This window comes from Dicentrarchus labrax, unplaced genomic scaffold (assembly GCF_905237075.1).
Source record: "Dicentrarchus labrax unplaced genomic scaffold, dlabrax2021, whole genome shotgun sequence".
Taxonomy (NCBI): domain Eukaryota; kingdom Metazoa; phylum Chordata; class Actinopteri; family Moronidae; genus Dicentrarchus; species Dicentrarchus labrax.
The window spans coordinates 20125969-20140021 of NW_026136711.1; the positions used below are offsets into that span (position 1 = coordinate 20125969).

The 14053-nt window shown below is 40.6% G+C and overlaps 1 protein-coding gene across 1 annotated transcript; it reads left to right on the plus strand.

Annotated features, from left to right (window-relative positions):
- Positions 1–49: 49 nt before the first annotated feature.
- Positions 50–7041, plus strand: LOC127372578 (transmembrane protein 88). The gene is made up of 3 exons (XM_051416475.1): positions 50–280; positions 1192–1486; positions 4512–7041. Exons 2-3 carry the CDS (start codon positions 1193–1195, stop codon positions 4737–4739), a joined length of 522 nt encoding a protein of 173 aa, XP_051272435.1. The 5' UTR covers positions 50–280; position 1192; the 3' UTR covers positions 4740–7041.
- The last annotated feature ends 7012 nt before the right edge of the window (positions 7042–14053 follow it).

Genomic DNA, 14053 nt, shown 5'->3' on the forward strand with positions numbered 1-14053 from the left:
CTGGAGGCTGTGAATGTACCTGATGTACGACCTCGTGAACGCGCACTTAACGGTAGTGCGCGCGTCCCGGAGTGTCTCGGCTCCCTCAGACGCACAGAGGCTCCTCACAGCAGCATCAGCACAGCAGCACCGGGTTCAACTCACAGGTGCTTTTATCCGCTGCTGTTTTTTTTAAGAAAAAAAGGAGTATCTGTTTTATTTAGTAGTGAAATTAAGAGCTCGATCACCGGGTGAAGCATTCAACAAACAGCCGAAGGATTAACGAGATTTGTACTTGGAGGTAGGCAAGAACATTTTTCATTTATAGCGTGTTTATTAAAGGATCCATAGGACTACTCTATCACATGGATTCATCTTTCTGACACCTGGTTTACTTTGTTTTTACTTAAGAAAAAGCAATCAAGTATGAACTAAAATCAAAATATAAAGTGTCCAGTATTTTATCCATCAAAGGTAAAAAAAAAAAAAAAAAAAAAAAACAGGACATCTGGAAAAAAGCAAAGCGAAGAATTTCTTCAGTTTATGATGAATCTGTGTTGAAACCAGTGTGTGAGCTGGTATCTGCAGCACAGCAGGAGGTTTCTGCAGGTTAAAAGGTTTAAAATGGATCTTATTGGCAGTCCAGGCTCTAGTGATAAAGCCCTAATCAATGAGATCGATTGGAAGAGCAATGGGAAGACAGTTAAAGTGTGTGTGTGTGTGTGTGTGTGTGTGTGTGTGTGTGTGTTTGTGTGAAGTCAAAGGCTATAGGTTCCTCATTTACATAGTCTAATGAGTTATTGGCTACCTGGATGGCTGCCTGTGCCTTGCTACTCTTATTTAAGGTGTTAAAATTCAACATGCATGCAACAATTAGATGCAGCTGAATCAAACAGCATCCAGCCTGTAGAGGAAACATACACTTTAGGTGTTATTTTGTGTGTGATTCAACATGAAAGTGATGACAAGCTAAGGAATGGGATTATTATACTTTATTTTCCATTAAATTAATACAAATCTTCACAATATACAGAATTTAAATAAGCACAGTGATGTTTGCAAGCTCACTCACAGTCCCCAACAACAACAACCTCATCCTCGTACATTTTATTACATTTCTTACTACATTCATTAAATAATAAAACAGCCTGAATCAGAACAATTCACCCTCAGTCTGCTCTTAACAGAGTATGCTCTCTCTTTCTGTCTCAGGATGTGTGGTATGGACGTGGACCTGGACGATGGTGGTTCAGGCGAGGAGGAGAAAGAGGAGGAGCTCTGGATCGGGGAGGGGGTAAAGATGCTGCCCCCTCCCGTGGCACACAGCGGGGGAAGTGCGTGGGGCAGCCGCAGGGGCAGGTGCGGCTGCGTGACCTGCGGGGCAGCTCTCGTCCTCTGGAACCTGTGTGTCGTCTTGGCCAGCGCTCTGCTCCTGGCTGTTGTCTTTGCTGTGGTGCTGCTGCCTGCGATGCTGCTGCTGTATGCTGGTTTCCTCTGCCACTCCAGGGTGAGTTGTCTGCAGCAACTGTGGGCTGAAGGTTAAGGGAGGTGGGTGTGATTTGAGCTTCAAAAGTCAGGTTGTAAAGTTGCAGCTGCCTCTGGATGATTAGTCAGAGGATACTGGACTGAGGTGGAGTTCACTGGCACAGACACAGGGTGCTGTAAACCAGGAATCACAGTGGGCCGCAGAGTACAGTATTTCACAATGTGAAATAATAGGATAAAGATCTGAGTTGTGCAGTAAGAGATGATGATTTGCAATGTATTACATTCTTTGCCACAAATTATGTTCCCAAAGGTTTGTTCGTTTTCTGTTTAATAAGATTTACATTCACTTACTTTGCAGCAAAGTACACTGAGTTATCACATAAAATGAAATCATAATACTGTGGAACAAATGTCATAAATCTCTACAATGTCCTGAATCGTTGGAGGTAAACATACAGAATACAGTGTGTGATAGATGGTTTCCCTGCAGCTGTAAAATGTTTCTCATGGCAACCATATAAATAACTAAACAACATGCCGGACCTGTCCTTAAAAGCCTCACACTGGTCCAGATACAAGACATATACCATGTCATTGCAACGTCCACATGTTTACCATGTAGCTCAAATGTAAAAATTAAGGAAATAATGCACGAAAGAATGAAAAGAAAACTTATGTAACAAGTTGTAAAATACATAACTTGAATATTTTTACATTCTCCTGTTTGAGGGAACATTTGCATGTCAACCCTGTTTCCTGTCATTCCTCCAGTTGATGATGATGAAAAGTTCTCCAGGTTTCCACAATCTGGAAGACATTTTATTATTAAAGCTATAGTCCATGTTTTCATTATAAAAATGGATCAGCTGCCTCTGTATTGTGAAAGGTGTTGCTCATAGTGGCAACCACACAGATATCACCTGACTCTCTTTCTCTCAGCTCTCCAGCATTTTAGTGACTTTCAGCTATTTCTTTTCAGCCCACGATTTAACTGATATGGTTCAATCTCACTACTCTCATCAGTGTTGTTTCCAGCCTCAGCATGCAGCTGTTTTCAGCAAAAACAACCCCCACTGTACACTACATGCTCATCACCAAATAACAGTCACAGTTAGAGACTAGCTGGTGAACACAGTGGAGCATTTAGCAGCTAAAGAGACAGATATTTTTCTCAGCTGATAGAGAGCCCAACAGAGCTAAAATGCATTTACACTCATCATGTGGACACAACCAAGAGTGGAAATGAATGATAATGTTGTTCCCTAACAGCTGGATGGTTAAATAAGCAACTGTTTTCTAACTTCACCATATTAATGTGAATTTTGATTTGCAGATTACTGTGTTTGTTTCTGCTGCCCATAGCTCTGTGCCAACCTGACAGTAAGTTTACTAATCATTTACAAGGAGGAATCTGCACTACTCCTACCCACCCAGTCTCCTTGAATTTACCTGGATGTTTAGACAAGTAAGCCCATGTCACTTACAGAAAGTGGGAGGATTATGTCTCATTAAGACTGGCACCGGCACCGGGAGTCTCAGAGGGAAAATGGCAATCACGGCCTTAGGGCAAAGTCTTTTTGGCAGCATAAGTTAAACGCCAGTGGCTGACAACTTCTCCACAAGTGTTCAGGCTCATTCTTCATGTTTGTACTTTGTTTTTCTTAGGAACAACAAGCTAATCCAAGAAGATAATGACTAAACTCAAATGTTGGAGCCTGCCAGTGTTTCTTGAAATGAGGTGAGGAGGAGGGTGCGGCTCCTTCTTTGTGAGTCACATGAGGGGCAGATAGATCATCAGTAAAATATGGTGTGTCCAGGCATGATGCCAAATCATGCTGTGAAGAGCTACAGCTCTGTCCTTGGCTCACCCGACAGGTCATAACAGTACATCCCACCTTTGAATCAGTTGGTCCTTTTGCCAGAAACCCTGGTTGTCTCAGTTGTGAATGATTTGGTTTCCAAAGGCTCAGCCATGTAGAGACAGAGCAGACAAATTAAGAACATGCAAAGTCTGTTCGTGGAACAAGACTGTAATTGTGATTAGGCCAGAGCAAGTGTCAGCTCAGAGCCAACAATTACAGACAATGTCAGTCAGAGAGTTCTGGTGACTGACTGAACATGGAGAGAGAGGACCCACTGAGAAGAGGGTCTGATTTGGTGCTTGCACCAGCTGTGCACAGACACACAGACAGCACGACAAGGAGGAAAATGTACTCAGTGAAAGCACAGTGTGCACTTGACAGAGGTGTGTCTGTCTGTCTGTGTGTGTGTGTGTGTGTGTGTGTGTGTGTGTGTGTGTGTGTGTGTGTGTGAGTGTGTGTGAGTGTGTGTGAGTGTGAGTGTGTTAAACACTGCTGTTGCTAGGGTACATTTGTAGGAGGCAAAGTTCCTTTTGAAAAAGCTTACAATAGGAAATTGTCTAGAAAAAGGGCTTCAGACGTAACTAAATAATTTTGTGTGTCTGACTTCGACAGTGAAAAGGAGATAATGTGTGTGTGCTTTATGTGTGTGTGTGTTGTGAGTGTTTAACCCTGGTGTATGAAGGATGTCAGTGTGTACTTCTGCAGCTGTGAATGTATCTTGTGCACTCTGATCTCAACCCTCGCTCTTTCTTATCCATTCATTGTTTAGTTCTCCTCCTGCCTCTTTTTTTTTTGTAGTTTCCGTCTCTTTCTCTCTGGCCTCCCCGTGCCCACCTCCTCCCCCTCGCTCGCCGTCACAGGTGATTGACAGCTCAGAGGGTTACTGACAGCTACTGGGCTGCTCGTTATCGGAACAGTAGGGGGAGGCTGGGAGAAACTCTGTCACAGCCCACTACCCACACGGTCCCACTTCTGCACCCTGAGCATATGCACACACACACACGCACACGCACACGCACACACACACACACACACACACACACACACACACACACACACTAATCATACCTGGCCAATGACAAATCCTGCCTATTTGCTTTTTGACAGAAGAGAAGCTGCTGATGCCAAAATGTTCATCATGTCCTCTGGAGCCCTTCTGATCTCCTCTGTTTGTCCTCATAGGTCCTTGATGCCCCCTCTGCCATCTGCCGTTACCTTGATGACAACAGCTGCTCCGCCCTCATCATCCTAGGCTTTGTGATGATGTCACCGCTCGTGGTTGTGGCGGCTGCCGTCTTCTGTGGGCTGCTACGAAGGTTTCGGCTCCTGCTTTTCATTCAGCCGATCACGCGTGCCTGGTACCGGGGGCGGCTGCTGGACTGGACAGCCAGCGTCCACGCCTGGGTCTGATCAGGATGATACCAGATGGTCGGATATGCCAACAGTCAGGGGGGATCAGAGAGTTAGATCAGAGTAACCAGAGAGCTACAGGGGGTAGACAAAATAAAAGCAACACCTCACAATGTAATGAATACAACAGTGCTACAATAAAACTTTCTTATGATCAGTTTGGTTGAGAGGGTTTTAGACGGATGTTGATTCAACTAGAGGTTATATTTTAAATAAATAGTTTGACATTTTGGGAAATACCCACAATGTAGTTGGTTCATTCACTTTCTTGCTGAGACTCAGATGAGAAAATTGATAGCACTATAATGCCTGTATGGTAAAAATGAAGCTGTAACCAGCAGCCGGTTAACTTAGCTTAGCACAAGGACTGGAAGCAGAGGGAAACAGCTATCCAAAGTTTAGAAATCTGCCTCACAGCATCTCCCAAGCTTACTAAATAACACTTTATATCCGTAGACGATATAAAACATGGACATAGTTTCCGTGATGTCACTCAGAGGTTTCCGATGAGCCGCTCAAAGCGCGGGGGCTCTGGCTGTCGGCAGTTCGCAGTCTCATAAAACATCAGTGGGTTTTACAGACTATCTCTTGGCTGGGTGTAGTAACTTCCTGGAGGCTCCGCTGGTTGGTACGAGAAACTGCAGGTAGTCCTTGCTGTATTGTTTTTACACTTGTTTTTGTACAGATTAAACAAGATATAGCGTATTAATTAGTGGTCTTCAGAGGTGTTGGTAGGTGCGTTTTGTGGGCTAGCTATTTCCCCCTATTTTCCAGTGTTTAAGCTAAACTAAGCTAATTACCTCCTGGCTCTATGCTTATACTTAATGGGGAGATATGAGTGTTGTGTTGCTCTTCTCATTGAAGAAAGAAAGCAAATTTGTGTATTTTCTCAAATTTAATCTATTCCTTCAAAGTTGTATTGGGCTGTTGTACTGGATTGCGTATTTAAAGTTGTCTTCATTATTTTGTCTACCCCCCTACAGGTAATTTGGGGATTTATTGAGAAAGATTGTGCTTAAGTTCATTGTAGCAATTTTCACCTCAGTCTTATTTGGCTTTATCTTAGAAACTGAATCCTTTTCAGTGATTTGTGGAGTGACGTCTTTGTAATTTAACCTCACATTCAAAGAAAACATATTCTGCACTTGTTTGATCTGACGAAACAAAATGCATTGTGCAACAGGACAGAAAAAATACTATTCACGTTTTTGTAAAATGAAGGATGAATGTAGGATTTTCCTTTGCAAGAAAGACTCAGATCAAGTGTAACATTTCCTTTCACAGGGTATGTTGAAGGGAGAAGACGTCACAAAGTGGTTTATTATGGTAGTATTCTGTTAGAATTTGTGTATAAAACTAATATTTTTTGTGATTTTGTATTGCCTGTTTGCTAACTATGTTGACATGGTAACATGTGGGACTTTCTCAGACATATATTGCAGTGAAGTTATTTGTGCTTGCACATTTAGAAGTCTTGCAAAAAGTCAAAACATAATTGCAAACATTGGATTTGTTGATCTGCTTTGAGTTGGTCCAATATTTTGGGTTCGGTTCCCTGGGACCTTCACACGCCCTGAAAAACAGGGCGATTAGTGTAAAATATGTGATAAAAAGCAGCATACAAGGACTTAAATATCGTCTGTGAGGTGAATTAAATGGACAATGATGTTTGTACTCGAACAAGTTGATCTGATGTAGCATCATTAGCAGTCATGTCTTGTGGGAGGAACGGCAATACATGAAACATATTTCATTGAAGGGCCATAAAAAAACACACAATACATTATAAAAACAACAGAAGTTGACAGTACAACAAAGTAATGGCTGTTTAGTGGGATCCAGGTGTTAAAGTGGGATTTAAATTATAAGATCAGGAGCTCATTCTGCTGCCTCTTTGCTTTCTGGTCATTTAAATTCATCAGTGACACAAACGCTGCACATCCTTTTTATCTGCGTGTCAGCGCTCCGTAATTAAGTGTTCAGATTTGAGGTTTAATTTCTCAGAAGAAAATTCATGAGGAGCAGTTATTACTCGTCCTGTAATTATACTGAAATGTATTAATTTTCTATTTAAACATATTTATTAGTGTGTTGTCTGTGTCCTGTTATTATTATCCTCCATTGTGTGTAAATTGGTTGTTTACAATAATGAAGCCCTGGAAAAGGTATTTATTTTTACTTCTGTTGTGTGTTATATTCTGGGTTTATTTTTTTGTTCAGCTTTTCATGTCAGTGTTATCAACAAAACAGCAACACATTGTTATATTCAGACCTTCCATCAATAAAAAGAGGGCTTTTTTCATTCGTCTCTTTTGTGATGTGACCTGTTTATAACGGTTTGAAAGGTCTGAGGATTCCAGTCCTGTGAGTGATGACTTAATATTCAACTCTGACTTTTTCTGCACACACATAAAATCACACTAAAAGGACATCATGACCTCAATTTCTAAACAAAACGATACAAGAAAGTATCTCACACAAGACAGATGCTAACCCTTCCCACTCTCAGTTCACCTTCTGTTACGGTGGGTTTGTGCAGTGACTAAATAAGCTAATTAAAGGAAAATGTGTCCTGTACAGTCTGTCCAGTTGATGTATGTAACCAGTCCAGCACTGTTTATATTGACAGATATCATCCTTCACCTGTTTAGAGAGTCTGCATGTGTTGTTGCTTATTCTTTAATTAGGTAAGCGTGTTTGAGAACATTTGCCGTGTGAGAAGTTTGGCTTCTTTGTTAAAACAAGACTTTAGACTTTGAGCTAAATGCTAAGGCCAGCATGCAAACATGCTCACAATGCTAACATGCAGATGTTAAGTGTTCATCATCTAAGTTCAGTGTGATAGCATGCTAACATTTGATAATTAACACCAAACATACAGAATAGCTGAGGCTGATGGGAATGGCATTCGTTTAGCAGGCATTTGGTCATAAACAAAAATAATTGGGCAAACTGAAAATTTGATGATAATGATGATGATGATGATGATGATGATGATGATACGAGCAGTGTGTAGGATTTAGTGGTGGTGTAGTTGCAGATTACAACGCCCTCGCTTTACCGTCCTGTTCCATATGTGTAGGAGAAACTATGCCACAAAACTAGCGACTGGCCATATCTACAGCCAGTGTTTGGTTTGTCCATTCTGGGCTACTGTAGAAACATAGCAGTCCAACATGGCGGACTCTGTAGAAGACAACCCACTCCCTCTGGAGATAAAACATCTCGTTCCAAGGTAACAAAAACACGATTCTTATTTTCAGGGAAAACATACCTATGAATATTTTATTCCATTTCAGATCCTCATGAATGTTACATACTGGGCCTTTAAGGGATCACCATCGTTGTCATACTTCATCCCCGGGAGGACATGTCTGTCCCAAATTTCATTGCAATCCATCCAGTAGTTGTTGAGACATTTCACACAAAAACCCACAAATGTGAACCTCATGACGTTAAAAGAAAAGTCTGTCACCAACGTACTCACTGGGCCATCTATAGAGTCATGCAGCTAGCATGGCTCAAAAGTTTTATAAAGATTGACAAACAGGTATCAGCACTTTTATCAATACATTACAACACATAATGACCAATGTGCACATAAAACAACAAATAACACATTGACAAAAACAGGCCCATTCATTAGCTGTTCTGGAGCTTCTGATTGTATCATGACCTTCATCAGCAGTTGAACTTGCTCAGTTGTCATGTAGTTGTAGTTTTTCTGAGCACATTAAGATTTCTTGTCCATGTTGGCTTAAAAATTTAGATTGAAAGTTAATTTTTGACCTTGGAAACAGCAGTTAACAAAACAATATCGCCCTTTGAGCTGTTACCTGTTAGTCCTGCAGTCTTTGAAGAGTTTGAACCAAACCAGGTGTTAGAGTGAAACTGGGAGGCTGGAGCAGAAAGATATGCAGTGCTACTGGTCAACATAAGCTCACTTTGTTGTGTCTCCTCATTGGGTGACTCATATGTCCCAGTAAGCTTTGATGTCATCATCTACATGTACTGATCACTGCAAAGTGGCTGAAAATGTAGCTGAGCCTTAGTGTGCTGAGACAGAGAGAGCAGAGCCAAATTGGATTTCTTTTTCTTTCTTTTTTAGTTAAAAAGGAAAATTGTCTTATAATTTGGGTCAATCACTGTTCCAGTACTGTTCTGTTTTTAAGTGGTTGACAATTAGAATAGATGCATGAGTATGGGGGAGGAAATTGCAGGAGGATGGTCCAGACAATGAGCTCTGAAAGCCAAAAACTTCAGCAAGTGGCAGAGTGAGCACGGGGTCATTGGTATTGATGCCCTTCAAAACTACATTATAATAATTTCCCTTTAAACTATAATTAGAGGTTATAGAATCTGTGGCTCACCTCTTGAAAATGCTCCAAATTTACTTTTCATCAGTGTCACCAGTTCATCATTATTCATTAGTTCCCATCACACTGCGAAACACATTTTAAGAGTAATTTAGTCTAATATTCAACGTTTGAACCTTTGAATATTTCCATTTGTAAAAACATCATGAAACAAAACAAAATAGAACATGTTAAATTCTACTGAAACCATGTGACATTAAGCCAATCCATTGGTAAATGTCTTATCCTTGAGAAGAATATTAGTTTAGGACTTGTACTAATATAAGTACTAATATACTAAATTAACCCAGCAGGTCGAGGCAGGCAGCCGTCCACATAGAGCCGGGTTCTGCACAAAGTTTCTTCCTTAAAAGCAAGTTTTTTTTCTTGCCACTGACACCAAGAGCCTGCTCATGGTGGGAATTGTTGGGTCTCTATAAATAATTTTATAAGCATTATCCTCTATACCTGCTCTATGAAGTATCCTGAGACAACTTTTTCAATGATTTGGTGCTATACACAGATGAGTTTTCACTACATGGCAGCAGCTCTGTGAGGCTGAACATAGGCACACCGGTGCTTCATGCTAACATCAGTATGCTAACATGGTAATGTTAAACATGGATGTATTAATAGAAACTGGATACAGAGTTGGAGTCAAGGCTCTGCTCATTTTTCATGAAAGCTCCTCAGTGGTGCATAAAGCCAAAAAAAGATTTCTCAGTATAAAATTATCCGGAGCTGCCACATATGCTTCCGCATTATGGGGCGCAGAGCAAACACACCAGAGATTTGCAGTTAACTTGAAATAGGAATAAAATGATTTAATTGTTTGGGTCGTAGACTTTCCAAATGTTATCACACAAGTTCTGATAGTGAAACAAGTTATTTTGCAGGTTTTGAGATGGTCAAATGGACAATGTAATGTATGGGGACTATATCAAAGACTGGTGCTCTTCTTGTAGGTTAGATGTTAAACTATCACCATGGTTAGTTTAGTGTGATGGCCTAATTAGCTCTAAACACAATGTTCAGCTGATTGGCTGATATAAATGTCGTTAGTTTTGCAGGTATTTGGTCATAATTCAAAGCATTGATTCTAATTTTGACCTGATGATGAGACTGGATGAAAAGGATCTCCAGAGTCATTAGGCTACAATTCATCCTGAGGAGGACACGTGTGTAGATTTCTTGTGAACCTCATGGTGGCGCTAGAGGAAATGTCAGAGGTTCACCAAAGTCAGTAGATGGCATCCTCCTGGGGACCGTGAACATCTGTACCAACTTTCTCATTATCCATAAAATAATTGTTGAGATATCAACATTGCCAGAGAACCATGCTGCCAGCACAACAATACTCACAATATTCCCGTTTTAGTGACGTTCTAGTGAAGTTACCTTTTAGTGACAGTTCAGTGGGGGACAAATACAGCTGATCTAGTCCATTTCCATATATAAAGGTATTATTTTTAAAACCTTGTGGACTCTTAAAACTTGAATCCATTAGTGTAAGGGTCCTTCCAACTGCTCTCAACAGTCCCACATATTTTTACCAGAGCGATGAAAATGTTGGTTTTTACTGTTCTGTCTCAAAGTGGACTCTATAATGGATGCTTCTGTCTGCCTGAGTGCCACTTTTAAAAAGGAAAAGTCTATTATTTCAAAGCAGTCGTATCAATGAGGAGAATGCATGTTAAGTGCTGACTGTAATGATTTCCAGTCAGTAGTAGCTCTAATATTTGAGTTCAAACATTAAAAAAGTGATAATTCCCATAAAGCACAATGAACCAGAGGTTTACAGGTTGTTAGGTCTTGTGGTTGGACACTGGTCTCATATACGTTACAATATGTTATTAACACCAAAACCGCCTGTAAGTCTCTTACGAACATTCGTCACAGGTGAACCTTTTACTGCTGTCATCCCACTAAATAACCCCTTCTTGATCATAATTATTACTTTATGTATATTTTGATGCAACTTTCACACAGACACTACTGATTTGTCTCCATGACAACTTGGATTTTTCAGTTTTTTTCCATGGGAACAAAATCATATCATAGGAAATACTGATTATATATACTTTATACCAGTGGATGTGACAAAGTGTGCCACAAATCAGAAAAACTGTTGATCTAACATCAATATATGTGTAGATAATGTGTGTGTTTGTGTGTGATTGTGCAACTTTCTGGAGCAAAGAGGACCAAGGCCTTTCAGTAATAAAGATGCCACGATGAAATGTAGGAGCAGTTTTGTGTAACTTAATCCCGACTCAGCCTGCCAAAAGACTTCATCAGTTTTAAAAACAATTTCACCAAAGAATGCAAAACGAACATAATAAATTGAAACACAGTGCAGCAACAGCATTGACATTCATTATGTTTTGTCCACACAGTGCAGTCACAAAGTATTACAGTGTGACTGTGGACTGTATTTCATTGTTTCGGTGTTGTACTCCAGCACAGTGGATTTGAAAAGAAACAATAACCTTCACTTTTAAGGGTGTTTGAGGGTGTTCTCGCTCATATTGAGCAGTGTGGCCCATTTCTAAACATAATCCTACAATTTTAGGAGAGTGCAGTAGAATAATAATTGTAAACATACTTAGGAGTTTTCATGGCCCAACCACAGACTGTATATATCCATTTCTTTATATACAGTCTGTGGACATAACAGGGAAGTGTTGTTGGTCACCTGACTTTAAATTAAACTGTGCACTTACAGAAGACCAACGAAGGCAAAAGTCCTTAAAAGAAGAACTGAAGACTGCTGCTGGACAGTGTGCGGATGTTTCACACCAACTATTGTAGGTTCAAACTTAACTAAATTAATAATGACGCAAAGTGGGAATCACACAAACTAGTTTTTATGCAGAGTTTAGTTGTTCCTAAATACTGACACCCAGTAAGTGTAGTGATTATTCCTTCCAGTCAGTGCTATGACCTAATGGTCATTGTTTCATTTCGGTTCCAAGGCTAATGAGCCAAAACAATGAAAAACACATCTGTCCTAATACATCCTGACTGCACTGTAAGTGTCCCCTTTGTATCAGTCCACAGATTAATGTAATCAAATGGAAAAATCTCTGGAACATTTTTATCAAAACCACTTCATTACTGAAAATGCCAACAAGAAAAGTGGGTTTCTGAATTCAGTCCAAAGCAAACAAAGGAACATGGACAATTACACACTGTCAACAAATTAATCTGCTGGATTAGAAGAGTCTAAACCCTGATGTTGCTTTATCAACCACCGCACACAAAGACTAAACATTAGCTTCATCTCAAACACGAAACTCACAGCAGGATTCGATGATGAGGATGATGTCAGCTGCCGGCGGGGGTGTGTGTATTTAGGTAGATGCAGCAGTGAGTTTGTTTGTCACCCTCCACCCTCTGCATCCCCTGGTCCTGCAATTTCCTTCTCAATTATCCTTCCACCTAAACACCACTTCCAACCAAACTATCATCGCCTCTATTTAAAGAAGGCTAAAATATTAAACCACCACCTTTTTTTCTGGGCTGGAGGTTAAAATTAATTGCAAGTGGCTGCACAATGGACACTTCATTTAATCGGTCTCTATGGCAGCAGGTGATTGCGGTTTTCGTGTTTCACGCGTGTAATAAGTGGTGAGCTTGTTCATAGTGTGCTGAGTGCATCAGTGTTATGTATGGTGTTTGTTTTGTGCCTTCACTGTGTATGCATTAAAATACAATTATGTGTGTGTTGGAACTGTACAGAGTGTTTGCCTCTGTTATGAGTGGCCAAGCAAATAACCACTGTGTTAGTACACAGATGTTCACCGGCACGAACAAGCAAACAAATTCAGATTCCTCATTTTCTCTGCACATCCTGTGGCGGCCAACTGCTGGTGATAAAGCACAGGAATACAGAGGGATAATTACCAGCAGGCAGTGAGGCGCGGCGCCTACAGCAGGCTGTCAGAGTTGACAACACTTCCAGGGCGGGGCTGGGGTGTGGAGAGGCTTTTAATTGGCGTAATGAACCTTTTGTCATATATGGTTCATTTATGCACTCATCCAATTAGCTGATGACATGTAGGGGGTATGGAAATCCTCCAGGGGTCTGAAGGATAAGTAGGAGGAAGTGCCAAGAGCTGGAGACGGCAGCATCCGAGCTCTCAGTGCTCAGTGATCCAGGAAACAGCATAGGTCCTAAAACATAGGTCCTAAATAGTAACAAGGATTGATATGCCTTATATGCTCGAGGAAGTACACATAATAATATAAAAATTGGCAGAAAACAATAAGAAACAACATGAAATAGTATAAGAATTAAAAAAAAGAGTTTTCTTTCAGTTGGGAGTTTGTACATTAATTGAGTGTATACAGGAGTTCAATGGAATTTTTTGAAATGTGCTTATTTGCTGGGACTTCTGTTTTGGGTTCAACCTATGCCTGCGTGCAGCCTCACTGAGCTGCTACCATGGTGGTAGATTTTATGTTTCCAAATCTAGACTAATATACTATATAATTTATTTCAATGAAATATTGAGGTTTATAGTTTTAGCCCTTCTGGAAAATGCCCCTTATACCTTCAGTGTTGAGTGAGAGAGGGATCTGAATTCCTTTCCTTCTGTTTATATGTAAAATCTTAAAAGATAACAGCAGAACTTTAAACACCTGATGGTACAGTGACAGTTACATCCTCTTTAGACCTCCTGTTCAAGGCTGGTTGTCTGATACTGAGCCTGAGTGATTTGTGACAGCTAGTTTGTCAATTACAAGGCGTCCTCTTCCTGCTTGTTATAATGATAGAGCTGTATCATCCATTTTTAGGTTACAGAGGTAATCACGGCTAATCACGCTCAGTGCTTAGAATCAGTGTATTCTGTATCACAAATTGTGCTCACAATCACAGGCAATCATGAGAGAATATTCACAGTGTCGGTTGTTCCTCTGGAGATCTGTCTGCTGCGTGAAACCGGCTGCCAAAAA

Excerpts from the sequence above, each read along its gene's own strand:
- LOC127372578 (XM_051416475.1), top strand. The coding sequence starts at position 1,193 with ATGTGTGGTATGGACGTGGACCTGGACGATGGTGGTTCAGGCGAGGAG. Across the intron at positions 1,487-4,511 it reads GTTTCCTCTGCCACTCCAGG|GTCCTTGATGCCCCCTCTGC; the intron begins GTGAGTTGTCTG and ends TTGTCCTCATAG.